Source organism: Emydura macquarii, unplaced genomic scaffold (assembly GCF_026122565.2).
Source record: "Emydura macquarii macquarii isolate MOO-44397 ecotype Brisbane River unplaced genomic scaffold, CSIRO-AGI_Emac_v2 contig_2452, whole genome shotgun sequence".
In the NCBI taxonomy this organism is placed as follows: domain Eukaryota; kingdom Metazoa; phylum Chordata; order Testudines; family Chelidae; genus Emydura; species Emydura macquarii.
In genome coordinates, this window is record NW_027132589.1 from 3,090,175 (window position 1) to 3,115,596 (window position 25,422).

The 25,422-nt window shown below is 39.8% G+C and overlaps 1 protein-coding gene across 3 annotated transcripts in view; it reads right to left on the minus strand.

Moving 5' to 3' along the window:
• Positions 1–426: 426 nt before the first annotated feature.
• LYRM4 (LYR motif containing 4) overlaps positions 427–25,422 on the minus strand; it is a 148,922-nt gene continuing 123,926 nt past the window's right edge. For all 3 annotated transcript variants that reach the window (XR_010922472.1, XR_010922473.1, XM_067562626.1), the window contains one exon: positions 427–806. Coding sequence is in view for 1 of the 3 variants with exons in the window: in XM_067562626.1 (XP_067418727.1) it covers positions 735–806 (72 nt within the window). In the remaining 2 variants the exon portion in view is untranslated. The remainder of the gene's footprint in view (positions 807–25,422) is intronic.

The window sequence follows — 25,422 nt, forward strand, 5'->3', positions numbered from 1 at the left end:
AATGGTAGCCTTCCAGAAGAGTTTGAGCTTTCATATTAACACAGTAAGAATTAACAAGGTTTGTCTGTCATATATGAAATTTAAAGAGAATGCTCTTTAAATGAAAACACACAATCTAACCTTTGATATTTATAGTGTTGAGGTCCTGAATATAACAAAATATCTTTGCTTTACTTAAAGGCCTTTGTCAAATTTCACTTGGCTTTAGTGAATAAAATATTTAACACAAATATGTCCACACCAGAGCCATACATATTCAGCTATTTATTCACTGAAGGCTGCGTATTTCTGTATGAACTGGGGGCTCAATGTAAAAAACCATTTTTAACAATTGTATCCGTGGTTGAGACATAACTGTGTATCCTTTGCGAGACAGGTATATTAGCAATAAAGTCACTTAGAAAAGAAAATATCTGATTACAAGTATTCGGTTCATGGAATTTTATTGTCAAATAAGGCCAAGAAACAGTCTCATTACACATGAGATACTACCAAATGGGGCATCAGGAATACATTACACACTATTGTAGGCTTAGCAGTACATTTTAGTGCATGAACGATGAGAAGAGAAATTCTAGACTGTTTTGGTTGCCAAAAACTGAGCATCTCAAAAGCTTTATATTTTACTAGATAGATAGTTTTCAACTCAGGCAGTTTGCATACACACTATATTAGATATGCTATTGATGTGCAGCACTACAGAATGCTGAGGATGGTCCAACGTTGCTACATGATCAGATTATCTCTGTGTTTTCTGGACTCTCAATAATAAGTTTCTGTGTAGAATACAGTTGACCAATGGTAACCTGAAATAAAACCAAAAATATTTCAGGAAAGACAAACATAGAGGGCCAATAGGACATTGCTTCAGCTCTGTAAGGGAAGTAAAAATGGACTGCTGAGAACAAAAGTGTAAGTGGGCAGTCTGTATTCATTTAGCAACTTTGTTCATCAGTGTCACCCCAGCCAGCAAAAACTGATATTAATGCATAAAACAGTCACATGCTTAAATTCTCAACACAGTATTGACAATGTCAGAAAAAATATGCATACACATTTGTTATGGTAATATATATATAGTTAGTTACTACAGAGAAAGGAAAAGCAAAATATACTTAGACAAATAGAAAGAGGGGAACATTACAAGAATTTTTCTAGGTGAAGACTAATACATAGAAGTTGTTTATTTACCTCTTTGGTATTCAAAAAGTAATTTGCCTTAAAGGTAATTGGCAGGATATGGTCCCCTACACACATTAGTAACATAACTGGTAGAAATGGCTTTTTGTTCATTACATTCTATGCACATGCAGTATGTCTGTGCTTTATAGTTAAGATTAGAAGTAAAACATTACAGAAAATGTGATTTTTTTTGGGGGGGAGAGGGGGTAACCTTCTCCACAGGGCCGGATTAAGGTTATGAAGGGCCTAAGGCTAATGGGAAGGAAAGGCCTAAGTATGAATTACATATTGCAAAAAAATGTATGAAGTTATCAAACATTTATTTACATATTTATGTAAAATCAACAGGTTTATTCTACTCTCACTACACTCAGTTCTTCAAGCAAACACATTTTTTCCCCTAGCTTTAGCCGTGGCAAAGTCATGAATAATGTCACCATAATTCAAAGACCTGACAATTTCATTCTCAATGATCAAGAGGGACAAAGCACTGAAATGCTCTGGTGTCATGGTGGATTGGAGGACATTTTTTACCCTTGTGAGAAGAAAGAAGGAATGTTCTCCAATGCAGTTAGTGACCATTAGTGACAAATATAGCTGTAATGCGGTTTCAACATTTGGAAAACATTCTATCACATTGGAATCAGTGATAACTTGGTACATCCAAATAGATTTGCTTTTGTCATCTTTTTTTCTATATCTGAGTGATGTGAATTCAACAAATTGAAGAAATTCTTTAGTGAAATCTGCTTGGAGATTATCTGGGTACTTCTGACAGATGTTTGATGACTTTGGAACTTGAAATGTTAAGTGAAAAATTTGTCAGTACACTAAAGATTGTCAATATTTTTGTAAGCCTCAATCTGATGTTCTAATGAACTCTTCAGGTTGTCTATGATTGTGATGAAGATATTAACTCTGAAGGTCTCCTTGTCACTGATGCAGTTGCATCATCACATGTCTTCTGTCTTTTGAGGCATTTGGCTGACTTATACTCATGGTTAGCAGTTCTTGCAGCCCCCTGAATTTCACAGTAATCAAAACTATCCCGCATTCATTGAAGAACAGTTCCAAGACTCATTCGATTTACAGCAGTGGAAATCATTTGAGCACTTTGAAAGCTTAGATTGCACCTGCTGAATGGCTGAAGTATATCATTCCAGACCTCACACAAAGCACCAGTTTCCAAAGTGCGCATTGCATCACTCAGAATCTGCATCTCTTCTTGTTGCTGATTTTTGAGATTCATCATCCTTGATGCTCTCCAGTGCTTTAAGGATGTTGGGTATCCCAGAACAACTGCATTCACAGCTTTAACATTGGCACTCCACTATGTCCCTGAGAGTGATTAAGGCACTGGGCATCTCTTTGGTAGTGAATCTCTAAGAATCATTCAATGAGAAAAAATTGTACAATTCTTGGACAAATCCAAAAAATGGAACTTCAACACAATAATGCACAGCAGACTGGCCAACAAGGTTGAGTGAGTGTGTAGCACATGGTAAGTAATCAACCAAAGCATTGTGCTCTTTTATCTTTGCCTGCATCCCTGAATATTTGCCACTCATATTACTTGCATTGTCATAACTTTGGCCACGACAAAGGCTGATGTCAATCCCATTTTTGGAGACGAAATTGAGTAGATATGACGCAAGTTTCTCCCCTGTGTGGGCTTCTCCTCCCCCCCTCTCCTTTTTCAGCAATACTGCATCTGACTCTTCTCTCCCCTTCCATGTTACTATCATTTACCATCCACCCAATTCCTCCCATCTCTGGTTTCGTCTCCTGGCTCCTTTCCTCACAATCTCCCACCATCATCCTTGGTGACTTTAACTTCCATGTTGATGACCTAGCCAACCCCTTAGCTTCACGTTTTCTTGCCTTCACCTCTTCATTTGACCTGCAGCCCTGGTTCAACTTTTTCACTCACCCAAAAGGGCTGTTCACTTGAGATTTCTATGGTTGTTAGGTGCCTAAATACCTTTAAATATCTGGCCCATGGTCTTCTCCAAGCACTGCTCTCTGATCTGTCTGCTGCTGGATTCCCCATTCCTGACCATTACCTGGTCTTTTCCAGCATTGCCTGTTAGCCCTACCTCATGCCGACTCACTTAGCCTCTCTCTGAATTCCAGTCCATCTGCACTGATGACTTATCTTCTGCTCTCAGTCCTCTCCTCCCTTTCTTCAACTGATACGGTTGTTGATTCTCAATGTGACACCATCCTCCACCGCTGACTCTTTTGTCCCTCTCTCCCATCACAAGGTCTGTCCTGCCAATCCCTAGCTGTGGCTCATATGTAACATCAGCTTTCTCTGCTTTTGCACTCTTGTTGCAGTGTCCCTTGTAGAAATGCAGTGACCAGGCTGACTTTCTCCACTACAAATTAGTTCTCTCCTCTTTCAGTTCTGCCATTTTCCTAGCTAAACAACTCTACTTACCAATTTAACTGAATCCCATATCCTCAATCCCAACTGCCTTTTGGCCACCTTTGACTCACTCCACAAATTTTCTTCCTCCCCTTCTCTCATCACACAGAATCCTGTCAATTTCTTTCAAGAGAAAATTGACAAAATGATGTGACCTTCCCCCTTACTGTCTTACCATTTTTGTTTTCTCTGTTACAGAGGCAGAAGCTTCTAATCTGCTTTGCTCCTCTAATCCTTCCACTTCTTCTTCCAGTGACCCCATCCAATCCCATCCCCTGATCACTCACACCCGCTCTTATCTCCTACCTTACTCTTTTCCATGATTTCCCTTTCTCGTCTGGCTTTCCCCTCTCAATACAAGCATGGTTTAATCTCCCATTTAAAAAAAAAAACAACCTTTGACCCCTTTTTCCTGTCTAACTATAACCCATTTTCATCTCTAAGCTAGGGTGACCGGATAGCAAGTATGAAAAATCGGGACAGGAGATAGGGGATAATAGGTGCCTATATAAGACACAGCCCCGAATACCAGGACTGTCCTTATAAAATCAGGACATCTGGTCACCCTACTCTAAGCTCATTGAATATGCTGTTTAAAATCACTGTCTGGAGTTTGTCTCCTCTAATTTCATCCTAGACCCTCTTCAATCCATCTTCTACCTCTTGCATTCCCCTGAAATCACTGTCATCAAAGTCTCCAATGATCTCTTCCTAGCCAAATCTCAGAACCAGTTCTCCATCCTCCTCCTCCTTTGACATGGTCATCGTCTTGAAATCTTGTTCTCCCTTGGTTTCTGTGATTTTGTTCTCTCCTAGTTCTTCTACCTCTCTAATTGCTCCTTCAGTGTGTCCTTGGGAGGACTGTTCCCATCCCTCCTCCCATTTTCTAGGGGTTCTGCAGAGCTCTGTCCTTGGTCCCCTTCTCTTCTCCCTCTGCCACCTTATCTCTTGGTAATCTTATCCACAAACACAAATTCAACTATTTTCTCTATATTGACAACTCACATATCTCTCTCTCTGTATCCCAGATTGCTCTTCTGTACAAAATAAAATCTTGGCCTATTCCCTTTATGGATGTCTAACTGTCAGCTCAAGCTCCACATAGCTAAAACAGAGTTCTTAATCTTTCCCCTAGTGTCTCTCTGCTACCTCTTTCCTCTAACACAATAGACAACACTATCATTTTGCCTGTCACTCGGGCCAGTAATTTGGGGAGTCATCTTTGACTTGGACCTCCCTCTAGGTTCTCACTTCCAGCTATGTCTAAATCTTGTCAATTCTGTCTACATAACGACTCTAAAATATAGCCTTTCCTATCCAAATGCAAATACAGCTTGGCCTTGCTCATATCCATTAAGAATGTTGCTGCAAAGGTAATTTTCCTAGCCTGTCACTTTGACTGTTACTCCTTTGCATCCCTCCATTGACTACCCCCTTCTCTATCATATCAAACATAAGCTACGTGTCTTCAGTTGCACGGCCCTTCATGGCTTATCCGTATCCCTACCTATCATCTCTCATTCACTATTGAGATGTCAACTCTTGCCTGTGACTGCCCTACAATGTCAGCCTCCCTCACCCAGTTGTTAAATTCTTGCACAAACAGCTTTGCTTTCTTCCATGTTGCCCCTCATGTTTGGGAGGAACCCCCCATAAAGATCTGCAAAATTAACGTTATCCTTCTTCAAAAGCCTCCTTGGCCCTGATGCCTACAAAAAACTTGACAGTGGCTAAGCTGCTGTGTAATGAGACCATTGCCTGTCAATATTGTGTCATTGTTTCCTTGTACTCCATGGTATGTCTGCATCCATATATTGTCTTGTCTCATTCTTAGATTGTAAGCTCTTTGGGGTCAGGGTCTGTCTTTTTTTTCTGTGTTTGTACAGCACCTAATACAATGGGTTCATGGTCCATAAATAGGGCTCCTAAACAAATAATTTTTCTCCCTATTGTCTTATGTGTAAATTACCTTTGAGACTGCTTTCTAAATTCTATGGATACCACCAATTAATCACAGCCACCTGTGGGGTAGAAGGTAGCAACCACCTCACCTACAGCCCTCTGTGTAACAGTTGAGGGGTAGGGGAAAAGGACATTCAGGATAAAGAAAGCAGCAGAGGCCAAGATTCTTTTTAAAAGGAGTTTGAAGTTAAGCTTCTAAACCTATATTTAGCCAACTAAATAAGTGTCCTGGTTTTCATAAGGCAGAGCCCCCATTAAACTATTAACTTAAATAAATAAAATAAAATAAATAAAACTCAACTTGTAATTACTGAAGTAGGATGAAAAAGATGGTGTAATTTATATAAACTATTATACCTATGTCTAGAGTATTATGTAGAATCTGATATATTACAAAGTATAACTGACCAAATTATTTGTGACAGGGCCTCAATGCAGTAGGAATCTAGAGAACAATATAAAAGTCAAAGTTTAATGTTTTAAAGCTGTATTACCTTACTTTAAAAAAAAAAAGTAGCAGCTGCTAAGTTACATTTTGCTATCCACTCCCTATACTGTCACAAATGCATCTTTTCATAAATGCTATCCTTCTAAGAAATAAACAGTTTCCTCTTGATAAATAGCCTGGTCTGAAACTTGTAAAACATTGGGTTTCAGACTGACTATTCACTGAAGGGAAGATTGATGTGTCGCTCTTAAAGGAATAGCAGCTTTTCTTGCCAGCAAACGTTCCACTCCCTTAGCATACAGAATTAAGTCAACAAAAGCCTATGAACAACACTAATTAATAGGGAGTAGATGTAGCATAAGAAAAGAGAGGCTGTGCATACAATTTAGGTAAAGCCATATTATTTCACAAAGAGAAAAAAATAGTATAAACTCCAACAAATGTAACTTGTAGTAGGCAGACCATGCTACATGTAGGTTATGTGTTAGGTTGCAGAGTAGTAATCATTGCTGTTTTACAAACTGTGCCATGACATTTAATTAAATTGAGTTAAATATTTTAGGCCAAAAAGATCATACCTGGGAGGTCTAAAAGTAGGCTTTGAAATTTATTTCTTAACTAAGTGGCCTGCAGCTCCCATTGATTTAAACTGTGCTTATCACCATGAAACTAAATGCCTAACAAGCTTTAAAAAATGTTTTGCAATTAACCTATCAGTCCTGGAAGAAATGAGCGTCCTTTCTACAGGAACTCAATGTTGTTCATTGGCAGTCATCCTGCATAGCAGGCAGTCCAACAAAGTTGGTCCAATAAAAGATACTATCTCACCTACCTTGTCACACTACACAACAGGGGAATTTTAAGGCTCTAGAACAATATAAAGAATCTGTTTTCTTACATCAGTTTTTGGGAACGGAGGTTTCATCCTGCCGTGAAGGAAAGCAAAGAGGATGAATTCCCAGCTGATCCACACTGCAATTTCAGCTTGGATGCTTCCTTGGTTGACACCAAAAACTAATTTCAGCCTTCCCTTAACTTTGCTGAATCAGGTTTTCAAGAGACAGCACTTCCTGTTATGTCAGTGACATCTACCAGATGGTTCAATTCAGCTTTGTAAGAGATGTTTGGTTTTGAAATAGCAGACTGGGGAGCTTTAAATATTTAACATTTGTGTTTGTATCACTTGGGGTTGGGGGAAGGGAAAGAGAGAATGGGCTCTTAAACCCCAGCCAAATCTACAATAGATGTTTTTGAGGTTAGTTAAATAAACTGGAGAAGAATTTCTCATTACAGCTTGGTCACAGGTTCAACCACTACAGCTCCTTTTTTTAAACTGTCAACCAATCATTCATTTTCTGTTCTGTTTTTGAGATGACATTTGCTGTGTCTCAGATATCTAAAACCTTGCACTGCATTTTAAAAATAATCTGTGTATGCTGTTATGGATTTAAAGGCTCTTATTATAAACAAGGCAAAGTTTGTTTTTTCTCCCCCTTGAAAAGGTTAATTCCTCTTCTGCTTGCATCTTATATTAGGACATCCTCTTCCCTCATTTTATTAAAGGCCTTTGTCAAGATCTTTGGGCAACCTGGATGGTGATGTCCCAAGGCTGAAGCCTGAATTACAGTTTTTCCTCTTTTCAAATGAAGAGGCAGGGGAGGTTGAGTCAAACATCTAAGATCTTGTCCAGGCGGAGCATATTCTGTCTCCAGCACTCATTGACCAGCTGTGGATGTAGCTGCACTGGTGAAATCCTCTGATGTAGAGATGGTAAGTTGTGATTTTTCATTGGCACCTTAGATGTGGCATGTTGTGGCTTCCTTTGCTTACCTTAGGGCAGGGTTCTCACAACAAATTTTTGGTGGTCCCAGAGTGCGGCCACCAACTCTTGCTGGTGGCTGCTCTGACAAATTTTCCTAAAATACTTAATTAACTTTACGAAAAACAAATAAATATGCACGTATACACGCTCAAATCTTTGTAATTTATTTATATAGGGTTATTTTTGCAGACTCAATAATAAAAATAATGTACAGTTGTGTTTTGGTGCCCCTGGCCTCCGCTGCCTGCCCTGGCCCCCACAGCCATCCCCCATGGATCCTCCCGGTCACTGCTGCCTCTCCCAGCCCCATTCCCCACTGCTTCCCTCCCCCCATTGCCCCAAGCTCCCTTCCATGATCTCACACCCCAGGTTTGCTCAGTAAGAGCAGCCCTGCTGAAACCCAAAGCCAGAGCCCTGTGGCAGGAGCTGGGGGGCAGGAAGGGGGGCTGAAACATGTAGCCTGCCCTGGCGCCCTGCAGCTGAAGCTGGAGAGGGCTGAAACTCAGTGCCAGAGCCTCTGGCTGAACCAGGTGAAGGGGACTGAAGCCCGCTGCCAGAGCCTCCACCTGAAGCTGGGCCGGGGGGAGGGCGGGGGGCTGAAGCATGCCTCCAGAGTCTCATGGCTGAAGCAGGGGGAGAGGATGGGGGAGAACTGAAGCCCACTCCTGGGGCCAAGCCTCTGGCTGAATAAGGGAAGAGAGGGACTAAAGGCCTCTCCCAGAGCATCTGGGTGCTGGAAGGAGGGGGTGCTGCTTTGCTGCCTCCCCCATCTCTGCCTAGGAGGCTGTCATGGCCACAGGAAAACCCCCTGGTGGCCGCATTTGAGAAACTCTGTACTGGGGGTTCATGGGGTGGTGCTCCTTTCAGTGGCTGGAAACTTGGGAAAATACCCACTGTATACATGGCCTAAGATTCAACTTGTGGAATTTCTACTTCTCTCTACCCATTGGGGAAATAAGGAAAGCTAATAAGTTAAAAGATAAAAAATGTAACTAAAGACAAGTTAAAAAACCCTGTTTTTGCTAAGCAGAGCTCTTCCACCTGCTAGAGCCTGGAAGTGAAGTAATATGCTTCTTTGTAAGAGGAGAATGTCAAAAAATGCAGTTGTTTTCTGTTCCTCTGTGGTAAGAGGTCATGTTATCCTCTGTTGGACTAGCTAACTTGGATATATGAAAATCTCCATTACAGACATATGTGTTGACTCACTTTCCCCATAAACCCAGAGAGACACATTTTAGTGTGCACTCAGCCCTAAACACTATGCCACTGCATCTTCAATAACCTGCCTGCAATTTATATGCTTTATCTCCTCATGATTACAGAATTTATTCCAGGATATTTTAGGTTAAACTTCTAATCCTTGGCTCTTCAACTGTTAGCCTTGAACTTCCAATAAGACGATTAAGCCTTTTGTACATACCCTCACAACATACATTTTAGACAGAACAGATACAAATTTCTTTTATAGCTGCTAAAAAATTAAGATTCTCACACATCCCCATGTCGGCAGGACTGCAAGACAGTGTTTAGAAAATGTCAGTTTTAATTAATTAATTAATTCCCTAGGTCCCATAACTTTATTTACAAAGATATTCTGTTGGCGCTGATTCTAATGAAAATGTTTTACTAGTGTTAATGTCATTACCGCCCACTCATTCTCACAAAGCATGAAAAAGTTAAATGGCTACATACTGTGCTCTTTCTTCACCAAACATGTTTGTAGTTGATACACAGTGAGACATTTACTCTTTTGGTAAATGGCTGGACGCCAATGTACAGAGTTCAATGTCACAGTATTTTCATCACAGTTCATTTACCATTTGAGATGTTTGCCTAGAAAATGCTACGCTTTGGTCCATAAACCTCCCTTCAGTTTTTTTCTTACCCTTTGTAAAGGTAACGTAGTATAATTCACACTTAGTTCTTCAAGGAAAGTTATAGAATAAAAAACGTTTATGGAAGTATCAGCGGGAGTAGAAAACCAAAGTGATGGTAGAGATACACTTCAGATCTGAATAAATTATGTGGTGTTTAAATATTTATATAGTGACGTTAGCGTGCTGCGCACTTTATAGACACATAAGATGACAGGCTCCCTACCCAAATCGTTTACAATATAGAACTGGGCTACCATTCATGGATTACTTTTATCCTTGCCCCTAAATATTTGTAGTTAATGTGAGGGATATATAATCTTGAAACAGTTTAATTAATGAAAAAACAAAATGAGTAAGGAGGACCACAATAGTTAGAGATGAAAAATATCTACAGCATCATCAAGTATTTTCCCTTGCACATGCAAGATATAATTCCTGATATATCAGATATAAGATAGCGTGAAAACACACTTGATTTTTCCCTCCCATCTGCAGATTTGGCAAGTGCTGCAACATAAGAAGTATGGGGATGGGGATAAATGAGCTTTTATCAAGAGGCAAAATTGACAGTAAGAAAAGGAAAGTTGCTGAATAGTAAGCACTGATTGAATCTGTCCTTTCTATAACTTTGAAACCATTCACAGACTGATCATTTGGGTGTAGTGAAAAAAGCACAAAACTTTCCTACACTTCCTGGTTCACTGGACTCTGACATCTCTATCAATCACAGCTGGTGGCAATGATAGGAAGAGGAGGACCTATTGTGGAATGTTTCACAGCTATAAAAAAGGTTAAGTAGGATTTTTTTCAAGAATAATAGAATTCCAGAAGAAAAGTCTCTTAAAACAGAGTTAAGTATAAAAATATATTGTAATTGAAAACAACATTAGTAGAATGCTGTAGTTTTTAATACTCTGAAAACTCGAAATTCAGAAAATCTGTTTAAGTTACCAACAATACCCTTAAACTCTACCCACTCTAAGGAAGAGAAATTTTGCGGGAATGTGAACCCAAAAGTCAGGTGATTAGGATTCCAGTTCCAATTTTGCCAAAGTCACTAAGGTTCAGTTCTCTGGAAAGTGACTACTTTAAAAATGGCACCTTACTCGACAGTCCTGTGTATATTCAAAATGTCCATTACCTTTAGTAATTATAACATTTTTACTCTCTGAGTTCCGCAGAGCCAACACAGATGAGGGGGTGAACTGGATTTTATTGTTCATCAGTTGTAACTGATTGGATCTTAGGAAATAATTGTTCAAACCCATCAATGTCACAGATAACATAACTTGGACTGTAGAATCTCTCTTATTGGTAGTGATATGAGAGAAGAAAAGAACTCATCTTGACTTTCAGATTCTAGACAAAGCTGCAGAGCTGGAAGTTAAATAACATCTCTCTTGTAGGCTGAGCACATTTTTATGGCAAACACTGAGTTGTGACAAATACAGAACTGCACACTGCCATTTTTAATCATTTTTCAGAGCAGAATCACACTGTTAAGATCTGCACCTGGGAAACTTAATCAAGTACAAGAAAATATCTTTTCTCCATTGAGTAATTTCTTTTATTGCCTATCTCACTGCTTGTAGCACCACTGATGCCCACAGAGCTTCCCCAAAGCCCTTTATTTTGCAGCCGTGCCCACTAAATTAATGCTAATGCACCCAAAGATGTTTTGTTCCTGTTTAAGGCAGTGAGAGAGAGACTCATCATTTTCTGGGTGTTACCAGAGCTGCTATAGAAAGATAAGGGAAATAAAAAGCTCTGGGGACACAAACAGGACATCCAGACTTAGAGGGAACCGCTGGGTGGAAAGGATACAAGGATTCAACAAACAGATGGGAGAACAAGAGCACTGTTAAGGAGGGAGAGCTAGATTACAGCACTAAGAGCATGTATGTATAGGGTTCATTGTTCTGGGAAATGGACTCTCAAGTTGTTATCGTTTGATCATTTTCTGCTTCATTCTGCTGCATTTAAAAGTGTGGATTCTGAGCTGATGTAGTAATGGAGGTAGATTCCCCACAGATCCTCTGAAACTCTTTGACTTTAGGAGAGAAATGGGTTCCATTGCCCTTTGTCAATTAAGATTGAAAATGATTTGGCTACTGGTTTACATGGGGACAAACCACTGTCATCATCCTTATGAGAAATTATGCTAAACCCTAGAGTTGGCGGGAGGGATCAAGGAGTATGAGTATTAAGAGTTAGTGGTCTCATAGATAAACTGAGATGAATAGATAATGCAGAGAAGCTAAATTATTTCTTTGCACCAATCTGTTTGTTGGCTCAAGGGAAACCCTATTCATGAGAAATTCTTGCCTGAACCGATCCAAGAAATACTGAGGATAAGAAGTTGGGGCTTGGCTACAGTTCTGAGTCCTTTGACATTCCTCCACCAGAACCTTCAAACCGAGTTGACTCCTGACATTTTTGCCAAGAAGATCCAACGGGTGCCCTAATCTGGATGACCAACGCGACAGATCCGGACTTGAGGAGGTCCTAGCCTTCTGAGGACAAAGTTGGATGCTTTGGGGTCCATTTGGATCCAATGGTGAGAGCTCAGTTGTTGTAACTTCTTCAAAACAATAAAACCATAGAGATGATTTCCTCAGCACCAGCTGAAAACTTAAATCCTTAGCTCTTCGAATCCATTCTGGCAGTTTCTTGTGGGATACTTTTACAAGATGATGGCACTTTTCATCTTGGGATTTTGTATCACAGTTTGCTACTTAGTGGAGTTTAGTGGCCACGTTACTCATGTCTGGAGAGATCTTTGTAGGAGAAAGCATGCAAACTCATGAACTACCAGAGCCCATGCAGAAGATGAAATGGGAGAAGAGTCTTTCAATTCTTCTGTGCCCTTTTGGCAAAACCTTGAAGGCACCACAGCCTTGGGCTGAGTGCTCTTCCCTAGCACATGGAAGGCATTTTGCATTCTTCTCTGATGTGGGGATCATAGTGGTGTAAGGGGAACACCTCTTAAATGCCATTTTCCCAGACAGATCTGCCAACTTTGAAAGTGACCCAGAAACAGACACTGCAAACTACAAAAACTAAAGACTTTTGAGTTTATACTATAACCATTAAACTACCAATGGACACTTACAACTAAAGAAATACATGTAAAATTAACATGAATGTGAAAGGGAAAGGTTGGCTTCATGACTGCTGCATATATATTGAGGAATTAATGGACCATTAAAGTGAGCATGGTATTTATATCCTTGGTCTACAGAACGCTGGGCTTGAGGGACGTGTATTTCACCCCCAACTGGTAACTACTGCTCAAAATGGTTTTGTGGCCACATGATTGTGTGTCCAGCAACTGCAGCCAGGCTCTGTGCAGCCAATGTTTTTGGAGAACAAGCTACTGTTGGTTATAACCTCTTTCCCCTAAACTCCCTTATAAGATAGTAATTGTATTGTTAAAATTAGGAAAAATAAAGCAAAAACTATCAAATAACTTGAAATAACCATTACGTTTCTCTCCCTTTAAAGGTTACTACTTCTTAGTCATATGTGGTTTGAATATGAAGATTTACTGTAGATGGTATGTCTGGAATTTAAAACCAAAACCCAATGTCAACTCACCCCAAGCAACTTATAGAATACTGCAGGCAATTCAATCTGTAACATACGGGTACATTTGCTATACATTTCACTTAATTAATAAACAAATTGCATTTAAAAATAGTTCTCAGATATAGCTAAAATGTTTCTTTTCTGTCCACATAGGCAAAAAGGAATCATATTACAAATAGGCATGTTTCATAACTCTCGTCAAATATGGTTATTTCTGTAGCATAGGCAAGTAGACAGGAGGGCAGACGAGGAAGGGAAACACACTAATTATCAACCCTGGGTCATTTTACTAGTCAAACCAACAACTAACATGTAAATGAGGAGAGGAGCAGAAGAGTATAGAAATATGAACAATGCCATAAGAAAATAACTTCCTTTGGCTCTCCTGATTTTGTACTTTTAAAACAATTTCCTAAAATCATTTTGCTGAAAAATGTCATCTCATGAGGGATAAAAGTCTTTTATATGAATTGTAGATGATGAGCTGAAATTAATTGATGAGTAACAGATGGTTTAATATCTTAGAACACTTCTTTCTGCATTCAAATACAAAAGCATTCAATCCCTCTCTTTTTTCTCATCATCATAAATATGCAGCAAAAGGAGGAAAAACAGGCCAGCCTCCTCTTGGTACTCTAATCTGAGCTCATATAATTTGTGTCCTTTTATATCTCTTTATGATGTATAAAAAGACGGGGGGGGGGGGGGGGGTTCATATTAATTTTTTTCTTTTAACAGTAAAAAAATCAGGTTTGTCTATTCTGCTAGTCGTAGGAGACACCACGGATGATAAGAGAACTGAGATATATATCAGAGGAATCACACAATTAAACCTCAATTTAAAGGGAAAACTCTCAACACAGTGCACTTGCACGTGCCTATGGCCCCTAATCTCATATGAAAAATAATTCTTATAAAAAAGATTATCCTCCCAAAATTTAATGAAGAATCCAATTTTCTTGTATTAAAAAATCACAGACACACACACAAAAGACACATCAATGTACAATGAAAGTTGATATATGAACTAATTACTGAGACACGTCAGAATAATCTATTTACTTTTAAGATCCAGAGACAATGTTATTTATAACCTATACCAGTATCTCTCCTATTTGACTGTTTGCCAAATGTTTATACAAAACGTATGTGACAATGGATTTTATCATTGCATATTTGTTTTAAAAAAAGTAATAATTCAAAGTATTATTTTCTCTCCCTGAAATTAGATATGCTGTACACAACATATTTTAAGAATGAGTATTATTCACAGTTTCTGTAGGTCTGTTTAATGTTGTACTGTATTCAGTGGATGAAAGCAATTTTCTAAATAACTAATATCCATTTCTGATGCTGATCTTCTTTACAAAGAAGAATAAAACACATCAAGTTTTATCACATCAACCCTAAACTAGCCAGAAGGAGCAAATCAGAAGTTCAGCACTGACTGTGCAGTGGTTAGCCAAGTTTCAGTTTGTGTTGATATTACATATGTTTCAAAAACAAAGACTTGCTTTTATTTGTTTAGCAAAGAAAAACAACCCTGAGCTAAAACCAAATACTATGAGAAGAGGTGTGATTGGCACTTGCTTACAATAAGTTATACTAATTCAGTAGAATTAGAATCACTTTTGAAACATTTATGACCTTGAAGACCTTTTCCCTATTTCTAGTGATTCCATTTCTGTTTCTATAGGAATGGAAACGGAAGCAAAGGAGAGCCAGAAGCAGAGAAGTTAGAATAGAACTCTCGTAAGTTTTTAGTAGCTGAGGATGAGCTCTGCAAATGCTGTCTTCCTTGCCAGCAGCACCTACAGGCATTTGGATTCAACAAATTTCAAAGGTGTCTAAAACTGTTTAACGCTTTGTGGCAAAAGGTAGGACTAACTATTATTTAAAAAAACAACTCCAATTTGTTTTTCTTCCAATTTCTAAATGTAATCATCTGAAACAAAATAAACTAGCTAACAAGTCCAGATTTGCTATATAAATGCTAAGTATTATATTTACATAGTTATACAGGACACCTAAGGAGCTATAACTTTCATTAGGCTATCTGATGCTGTATTACAGAATACCCATTTAACGCCTGTGTCTGTGTGAAAGGGGCGAATCAGACCTTCTGCAGCAACAACGAATAAGTCACTCAAGTACTGTATGAGAACACTTCTTTGTAATATCTGTACGTGGTGGACCAGGACATCTATGACTTTTACCTTGAAATATTGATTATTTCATAGAAACAGAGACTGGAAATGGAGAACTATTTCTTTTTTCAGCACCCAGAAACGTCCTAGCATTCTCACAAACAAACAGAGCCATGGCCTCTGCTCCAAAGAGCACAGATATTAAATCTAACATGATGCAACAAATGAGGGTCAAACAGAAAGAAGAGCCACAGAATGATAAGGAGACAAGATTGTATGGTCACTCAGTAAAAGACATGTGTCAATCTTGATGGTTCAGCTCCTTTCTTCTTACTTGTTAGTTACATTTCCTTCCTTCTCTTCTTCTAGGCTTTTTGGCAGAAGACCTTAAATACTACAGTAATGGGAGTTATAAAATAAAATCCTAAAGCAAATAGATGGAATGTGGTGAGGGAGTTGGCTTAATGACTAGGTTGGGGAGATTGTTTAAAGCATGAAGGACAGCATATAGCAGAGGGCCAGGAGTTGCCTGTTGGAGGGAGAAAAAGCATAGGTGTAGTTTGGTGGAGGGGCCAAGAGTGTTGCCCCACCCCCAACTGCAAGCCTTGTGTAGGCGTGGAATTTGCCCCCCCCCCCATGGCTCCATTGGTCTGACTGTAGTGCACCCCCAATACGGAAGTCAAACTACACCTGTGAGAAAAAGGGGCATCCACTGTTAAAGTGAAGAAGGATAATCTTTAAAAGAAGACCAGTTAGCAGGTCAAATATAAACAGAGACTGAGTGAAGTTGGGCCTCAACAGCAAGAATAAGAAGTTTAAATTTGATGCACATATGCACAGAGAGGAGATCCCTCTCCAGAGAAGAACTCTTTGCCCTTTTATGATCTCGTCACCCCTTCTTCACTCTCCACATCTCTCCTCTTTGTTCCTATTTGCTATATGCTACCACTTTTACCACCCTCTCTCTTCTCTCTCATTTCTGTATGAAGGAACTGAAGCTGGGTGAGGCCTGCACTTACAGAGCAGCTTGATCCCGTCAGAAATCCACAATTCGTTATAAATAGGCTTTCACAAAGTGACCAATCCCACCTGGGAAACGGGAGCATCTTACTGGAGGCTTCAATCCATTGAACATAAAATATGAACAAAACAATCACCTGGCTGAGCAGCAGGGTACAGCAAAAACTATACACAGTATGGAGTGCCTGAGGGGTAGCTGGGTTTAGTGCCCCTTACAAGCTCCCAGGTAACATGATGAGGAGTGCAGTACAATAGGTACTCCCATAGAACTGAGGAGTGTAGTGTAAATGCCTAAATACATTATATACAGAGGAACCTACATGTTGGAAACCATATAACAGGATTAGTGAAAGACAATGGGGATGCCTTGCTTTTCTGAATTTGTCTATTCATCATTTTAATTCAAATAATCCATTTGTATATATTGTAAAATACACTCTAACACATTCTGTACTGTAACTAGCTGAATACTATATGAGAATATATTAACAGTAAATACACATCCTACATTGGCATCATAAAAGGAAAATATTTCAGCCCCAAGTAATGTCTCCCTAGATCATTAATTATGAGAGACTATTTGGGAATGAAACACTGTACAAAATCCAGTCTTTGGGGATTCGTCTAAATAAATAATAAATATGCTTATACTTTTAGAGAAGTGAGATAAAGTAATTTCATAGTACTAAAAGGCATGCATACTGTGAACCACTATGGATCTGAAAGGAACTGGCACTTTCACACTAAACAGCACTCAAAATTAAAGACTTTCTATTGACAACATTTCTATTTGAAGTCAGATATTAGACTGCAGTGTGCTGGAAGGATAAACTTCTCTATCCTTTCCCTCTCCCCCACTCCCCATGTGATAAAAGGAGAAATCTGATTGTTGGTGAGGGCTGCAAATATGAGCTATGAAGTCCATTCTCACAGCAAAACAGTCTGCATGATGATTTGTGTGGCATCACTGTCATCCAAGGCATTTTCACAAGTATGTTTTCTTTTTCTTTTTACCTCAATACCTTGTATTTATATTCATCCCTGTTTATTTTCAGGAAACATCTGTAAAATATCTCATTTTTGGGGTCATACCAAACCTTCTGAACTCATGAAAAACAGCTGGCCTTGAAAGTCTTCACAAAACCTTCATATGAACTGCTCACTGTGCAACATCATATCCCATTTAAGTTTTAATGTGTCCCCCCATTCAACACCACACAGGACAATTTGATTATTCCAAACAATAAAAGACTTTAGAATAATTTAATATGTGTTTCTTCCCCACACAGAAATGCTGCTTTATTCATATAGATCTGGGCATACTTTAGGGATTATGGTGACTAAAAGGCAATTAAATTCAGTTTATCCTAGAAAACCTGTTTGGTTAGCAACACGTTAATGTCAGCAATAAAATATCTTCATCATCTGGGTCCAATCCTGCTGTCATTGAAGTTGGTGGGAGTTTTGATTATCCAATATTTGATCAGATTTCTCTGATTCAATATGAATTAAAATAAACTTTCATTTAATTTTCACTTCATTTTTAGGAAGCGAGAGGCATTACTATTGATGGCTCTCACAGCAGACAATTACAATTGGAACACACACTTGTGTGTGTATTCCCCTTCCCCAACCACACACATAAACAACTGTACGGTGAGACAAAAATAATTAAAAAAACCCCAAAACCAAAAATATATGAGAAGTGGAATGAAATCTCAAACAGCATGCAAATAATATTGGGTGCAATCCTCCAAGGTATTAGCATCTTCACTTCTCACTGAACTCAGTGGGAGTTGAAAGCACTCAGCTCTTTGAAGGATCAAACTCATAATCCAATAAATGGCATACATGTAATAGAAATATAGAGTATACAGAATTATATGATTTGTATAAGAGCTCATACCTAGATTATGTAGTTAGAGAAAATGATTAAACTGAGGAGGCTGGCAGTGTGTGTGAAAGCTGCAGACAGGTTCATGTTGCCTTTATTTAATCAGCTTCTAAAGAAAGCTATTATAAACATATTCAAGACAAAAGTATTTCCTTTCAGAAGAAACTACTTGTTTTATTTCTGGTGGTGCAAGTCATTACTTAATAACTAAACTGAAGTATCTATTTAACAAAATAAAGGGAGGAAACATTTAGATTTAATTTTAATTGTCCTGAATCTTATCTGACAAACTGACCATACATAAAAGGTAAGAAAAAAATATCCAGGCAGCCCAGGAAACAAACCATTGTTTATTGGTAGAAATTCACATTCTCTATCTTTCAGGACTGGCATCTAAGCCCCTAGAATATTTCACAAGAAACATTTTGTGTCAATATTGATGATGACATACTTTGAGGACAAAGATATTTAGTGAACTATCAATTATTGCAGAAATGTGTGTGTTTGCCAGATTTTAATTTGGGCACACGCATAAAATCCTGAGCAAAATACATAGACCATAATGGAATCTCTTTAAATAAATACATTTAAAAAATCTTCTGCTTGTTATGAATTTAAAACTCTACTCTGTGATCATTTGTGCCTATTTTATTATAGAACAAGACTACCATTTATTACCAGGGAACATAACAAAGGCTTCCAGAAATTTTCTCACTATGTAGGAGTAACAGAAACTTTCAAAGTTTGTTTAAAAGAAAAAAATAGTCAAGAATCCTCCTACAATATAGACTTTTCCAAAATCTAGGGCATGTAGAAACTCCCTTTTTATCTTCCTTCAGAAAAGTAGAGGCCTGGATAGAGCCAGAGGTTAAATTGGATTTTAAAATGTTGTACTACTTATGAAGTTTAAGTCTCTCTCTCTCTCTCTATCTGGAATAATGTCGCTAAACTAAACATCCCTTTTCCTATTTAATTACAAGTTTGGGTTTTTCCCAATGCACATTCAAATTCTCTCTCGACATATTGCAAAAGTTAAATTAGAAAAAGAAAAAAACAACTAATAGTTTGTCTTAAGAAAATACAGACTTTAAACATCTTCCCGTTTCCAAAGATGAGGCTTGTGCTAACTCATGTAGGCACTTACAGATTTGTATCTTTAAAAAAATCATGTCCTTAAGGGTCTCCAAACAAATATTTTCAGATCAAATCACCGCTGTTGTGGCTACTGCAGTATTTGGCTGATCTGCAAGTATGTTAGGTATGAAATCAAGTTTAATTTCAGTATAAAACAGATTTCCTTTTTCTGTGAAAACCCTAACTTTAACAAGCTGTGGTCATTTGATTCCCTACCTAGCCACACATGAACAGTTTCCTTCTTTATCCGGATTTGCATGATGGATGACATCTGATTTTCTTTGCTCAGCTTTCACTCATTTTAATATCACCAAATCCTATTTCTGAAAAATGACATGAGCCAAAATGTGCTCTTCAAGCAGAACTGAAGAGTAAAGCTTTGGAAAACAGACTGTATCCTCATTTTCATGTCCTCAGATGGACACAGACCCAGGTAACCCCATTTAGCCCTTTAGAACTAAAGACTGTCATATTTGGAATTTCCGCTGGGGAAAAAATAGTTGCCTGGGCTTTCAAGGAGTTATTTGTAAGACTCTTCAAAATCCTGAAAAGGGAGCAAAAATGAAAAGAAGGTACATCCATATTATAGAACTCAGGACATCAGTTCAAAACCAGCCTGGGGTTAGAGATTAAAAACTGTCACCATGTGATGACCGTACTCTGGAGGATGAGAAATGAGTTTGCTGGTCTCAGTCCAGTTCCCAAAGACATATGCCCACATCTAAGAAAGCGTTACTGCAATCATCATGCTTTATTGACAGCCTCAACAGAGGCCAAACTTGATCAGCATGGAAACTGAACTATCCTCTCACTTCCTGAGGCACTCCAGGTCAGGGAGGTAGCACCTGCGCATTTATCTATCTTCTATAAATTGTACTCAGATAGACCCACAATCTGCAATGTCCTCACAACACCCTTGTGAGGAAGAGAATATTATCCCCATTTTATAGATAGGGAACTGAGGCACAGAGAGACTAAGTGACTTGCCTAAGGTCACAAAGGAAGCCTGTAGTGAAGGCAGGGAAATTGAACCTGGACCTCCTTAGCCCCAGGCTACCAATCTAGCCACTTGACCATTCTTCAGTGAGGGAAGCTTACACTTGCCCTGTCTGTTCTATATCTGTTCCATGCACAGATGAGTTCATTTTCCAGTGCTGTCTGCCCAGCTCTTTTCATGGACATCCTACTTCTCCACATGGGCACCAATGACACTGCCAAGAATGATCTTGAGCGGATCACTGCAGACTATGGGGCTCTGGGAAAAGAGATAAAGGAGTCTGAAGCGCAAGTGGTGTTCTCATCCATCCTCCCTGTTCAGGGAAAAGGCCCAGGTAGGGACCGTCGCATTGCGGAAGTAAATGCGTGGTTACGCAGATGGTGTCGAAGAGAGGGTTTTGGATTCTTTGATCATGGAATGTTGTTCCAGGAAGAAGGATTACTAGGAAGAAATGGGATTCACCCAACGAATAGAGGGAAGAGTATCTGCAGACAGGCTGGCTAACCTAGTGAGGAGGGCTTTAAACTAGGTTCGACGGGGGACGGAGACCTAAGCCCGAAGGTAAGTGGGGAAGAGGGACACCACAAGGAAGCAGAAGGAGGAGGGTGCAGCAGGGGAGGCCTCCCGATTCATACTGTGAAAGTAGGCCAATCGGCTACTTATCTCAAGTGCCTGTACACAAATGCAAGAAGCCTGGAGGAACTGGAAGTCCTGGCACAGTCAAGAAACTACGACATGATTGGAATAACTGAGACTTGGTGGAGTAACTCACATGACTGGAGCACTGTCATGGATGGGTATAAACTGTTCAGGAAGGACAGGCAGGGGTGAAAGGGTGGAGGAGTTGCACTGTATGTAAGAGAGCACTATGATTGCTCTGAGCTCCAGTATGAAACTGGAGATAAGCCAGTTGAGTGTCTCTGGGTTAAGTTTAGAAGCAAGAACAATAAGGGTGATGTCGTGGTGGGTGTCTGTTGTAGACCACCAGACCAGGAGGATGAGGTAGATGAGGCTTTCTTTACTCAACTAGGTAAAGTTTCCAATTCACAGGACCTGATTCTCATGGGGGACTTCAATCACCCTGACATCTGCTGGAAGAGCAATACAGCAGAGCACAAACAATCCAGGAAGTTTTTGGAGAGTGTCGCAGACAATTTCCTGGTGCAAGTGCTGGAGCAACCAACTAGGGGCCGTGCTTCTCTTGACCTGCTGCTCACAAACAGGGATTTGGCAGGGGAAGTAGAAGTGGGTGGCAACCTAGGCAGCAGTGACCATGAGATGGTTGAGTTCAGGATCCTGACAAAAGGAAGAAAGGAGAACAGCAGGATATGGACCATGGACTTCAGAAAAGCGGACTTTGACTCCCCTCAGGGAACTGATGGGCAGGATTCTCTGGGAGGCTAATACGAGGGGGAAAGAAATCGAAGAGAGCTGGCTGTATTTTAAAGAAACCTTATTGAGGGCACAGGAGCAAACCATCTCAATGTGCAGAAAGAATTGCAAATACGGTAGGCCTCCAGCTTGGCTTAACAAAGACGACTCTGGCGAACTTAAACACAAAAAAGAAACTTACAAGAAGTGGAAGCTTGGTCAGATGACTAGGGAGGATTATAAAAATACTGATCAAACATACAGGAATGAAATCCAGAAGGCCAAAGCACAATTACAGTTGCAGCTAGCAAGGGACGTGAAGGGGAACAAGAAAGGTTTCTACAGGTATGTTACCAACAAGAGGAAGATTAGGGAAAGTGTTGGCCCCTTACAGAATGAGGGAGGCAACCTAGTGATGGAGGATGTGGAGAAAGCTGAGGTACTCAATGCCTTTTTTTGCCTCTGTCTTCACAGACAAGGTCAGTTCCCAGACTACTGTACTGGGCAGCACAGAATGGGAAGGAGGCGAACATCCCGCAGTGCTGAAGGAACAGGTCCAAGACTATTTAGAAGGATTGGACATACACAAGTCCATGGGGTGGATGCAATGCACCTGAGGGTGCTGAGGGAGTTGGCTGAGGTGATTTCAGAGCCATTGGCTATTATCTTTCAAAGCTCATGGCAACAGGGGGAGGTCCCTGAGGACTGGAAAAAAGCAAATATAGTGCCCATCTTCAAAAAAGGGAGGAAAGAAGATCCAGGGAACTACAGACCGGTCAGCCTCTCTTCAATCCCTGGAAAAATCATGGAGCAGGTCCTTAAAGAATCCATTTTAAGGCACTTGGAAGAGAGGAAGGTGATCAGGAACAGCCAACACGGATTCACCAAGGGAAAGTCATGCCTGACCAACCTGATTGCTTTCTATGATGAGGTGACTGGCTCTGTGGATGTAGGGAAGGCGGTAGATACCTTGACTTTAGCAAAGCTTTTGATACTGTTTCTCACAGTATTCTTATCAGCAAGTTAAAGAAGTATGGGTTGCATGAATGGACTATAAAATGGATAGAAAACTGGCTAGAGCATAGGGCTCAATGAGTAGTGATCAATGGCTCCATGTCTAGCTGGCAACCGGTCACAAGCGGAGTGCCCCAGGGGTCGGTCCTGGGGCCGGTTTTGTTCAACGTCTTCATTAATGATCTGGAAGATGGGGTAGATTGCACCCTCAGCAAGTTTGCGGATGACACTAAGCTGGGGGGAGTGGTAGATACCCTGGAAGGTAGGGATAGGATACAGAAGGACCTAAACAAACTGGAGGATTGGGCCAAAAAAATTCTAATGAGGTTCAACAAAGAAAAGTGCAGAGTCCTCCACTTAGGAAGGAAGTATCCAATGCACTGGGGACCGATGAGCTAGGCAGCAGTTCTGTAGAAAAGGACCTGGGGGGTAACAGTGGATAAAAAGCTGTATATGAGTCAGCAGTGTGCCCTGGTTGTCAAGAAGGCTAATAGCATATTGGGCTGCATTAGGAGGAGCATTGCCAGCAGGTCACGGGAAGTGATTATTCCCCTCTATTCGGCATTGGTAAGGCCGCATTTAGAGTATTGTGTCCAGTTTTGGGCCCCCCACTACAAAAAGAATGTAGACAAGTTGGAGAGAGTACAGCGGAAGGCAACAAAAATGATTAGGGGGCTGGAGCACAGGACTTATGAGGAGAGGCTAAGGAAACTGGGCTTGTTTAGTCTGCAAAAGAGAAGAATGAGGGGGGATTTGATAGCAGCCTTTAACTACCTGAAAGGGGGTTCCAGGGAGGATGGGGCTAGGCTGTTCTCGGTGGTGCAGATGACAGAACAAGGAGCAACGGTCTCAAGTTGCAGGCGGGGAGGTCTAGGTTGGACATTAGGAAAAAGGTTTTCACTAGGAGGGTGGTGAAGCACTGGAATGGGTTACCTAGGAAGGTGGTGGAATCTCCATCTTTAGAGGTTTTTAAGCTGAGGATTGACAAAGCCCTGGCTGGGATGATACAGCTGAGGTTATTCCTGCTTTGAGCAGGGGGTTGGACTAGATGACCTACTGAGGTCCCTTCCACCTCTAATATTCTATGATTCTATGACATTAAAAAAATTAATGGGAGAAAAAATAATTATTTGCAAACCGTTCAGCTTTTGAGCATGGAGATGTCTGTATTCATGTGGATATATGGTATAGATTCATGATTAACTGGAATAAACTATAATAGCACTTTTTCTTCTTTTTTTTGGCTGTAATTAAATTGTTGGGTTTAGCACAGTTGGTAGAACTAATTCTGTACAAGGGGTTCTTTTGGGTAGTGTGGGTGGGAAACATTCAGTGATCGGTTTAATTAGTCTTTCCTTTCTTTGGAATAGCAGAGAGTGAAAGAGGAGGGCTTGTGTCAGAGAGAAATACAGCACAGTGGAAGACTTTTTATGAAGGTTGCCCTCTTCACTATACTGGTTTTCTCAACTCTTCCATATTTAGTCTCGCACTGGAATATAAATCTGCCTTGATATTTCCCAGAGCAGGTTGCAACTGGAAATGAGAGATTATTTGGAGTAATAATCTTTTTCTTCAATGCAGGAAATAATGTAGCTTTCTAATTCGAAAAAACTCCCACATGATTATGGGAGTGCTGCTGAGGGTATTCATCTCTGCATGGAAATTACTAAAAAGTCTGACTTTAATGAGGCAGGTTCAAGAATGCAAGACTTATTATAGGTTACATTACAAAAAACAAGATAGCTACCTCGTAGGATCTTTTAAACTTCACTGTTCTGAATATGTCGAGTGTCAGCCAGAGCTTAATAACCCAAAATGAGATCAAAGTAGAAACTTAAAAAATTAGCTTCAAGGAAGGAATGAACCTTTCAGTAATATCCTGTCCAATGCAGTAGGCTTTTGGAAGATCATGAACATGGAAGTACAAACAGCTTATTACCAACTATGAGATAAAAGCATGGCTTGCGGGATACACATGACCTTCCAAATGGCAGTGAGATAAAAGGTTAAAAGGTCTTGAAGGCCCAGACATTTATATTTACTTACACTACACAAAGTCTGGAATAACAGCTGGAGCTTTTTAAACAAAGTCCCTTTGGGTGTATTACAGCATGTAACAATAAAAACACCAATTAAAAACCCCCCACTGTACAACATATTACAAGTCACCCGCCTCACCCAATTTTACATAGGAAAGTAGAGATAGAGAGGGGGTACCATTAAATGACCTACAGGGAAGCTGACCAAAAAAAAAAAGAATGAAAATCTAAACGTTGAAAGTATTTTAAGGAATTCAGAGAGAGATAAATTAGCCAATTAATGGGGGAAGCTTTTTGAGAACTTGAGGAAAAGAAGCAGTTCTAAGTGTAAGTGGACATGGGTTTTCCCATATCCACAATTTCTATTACTTAGGAAAACATACATAGAGATTTTTATATTTGTCTATGAATTTTTTTTGGCAGCAACATATGGAATGTAGGATTGTTCCTATAAATAATGTTAATGGTGACTTTAGCCCTGTGCTCGAGTCCTAAAGGA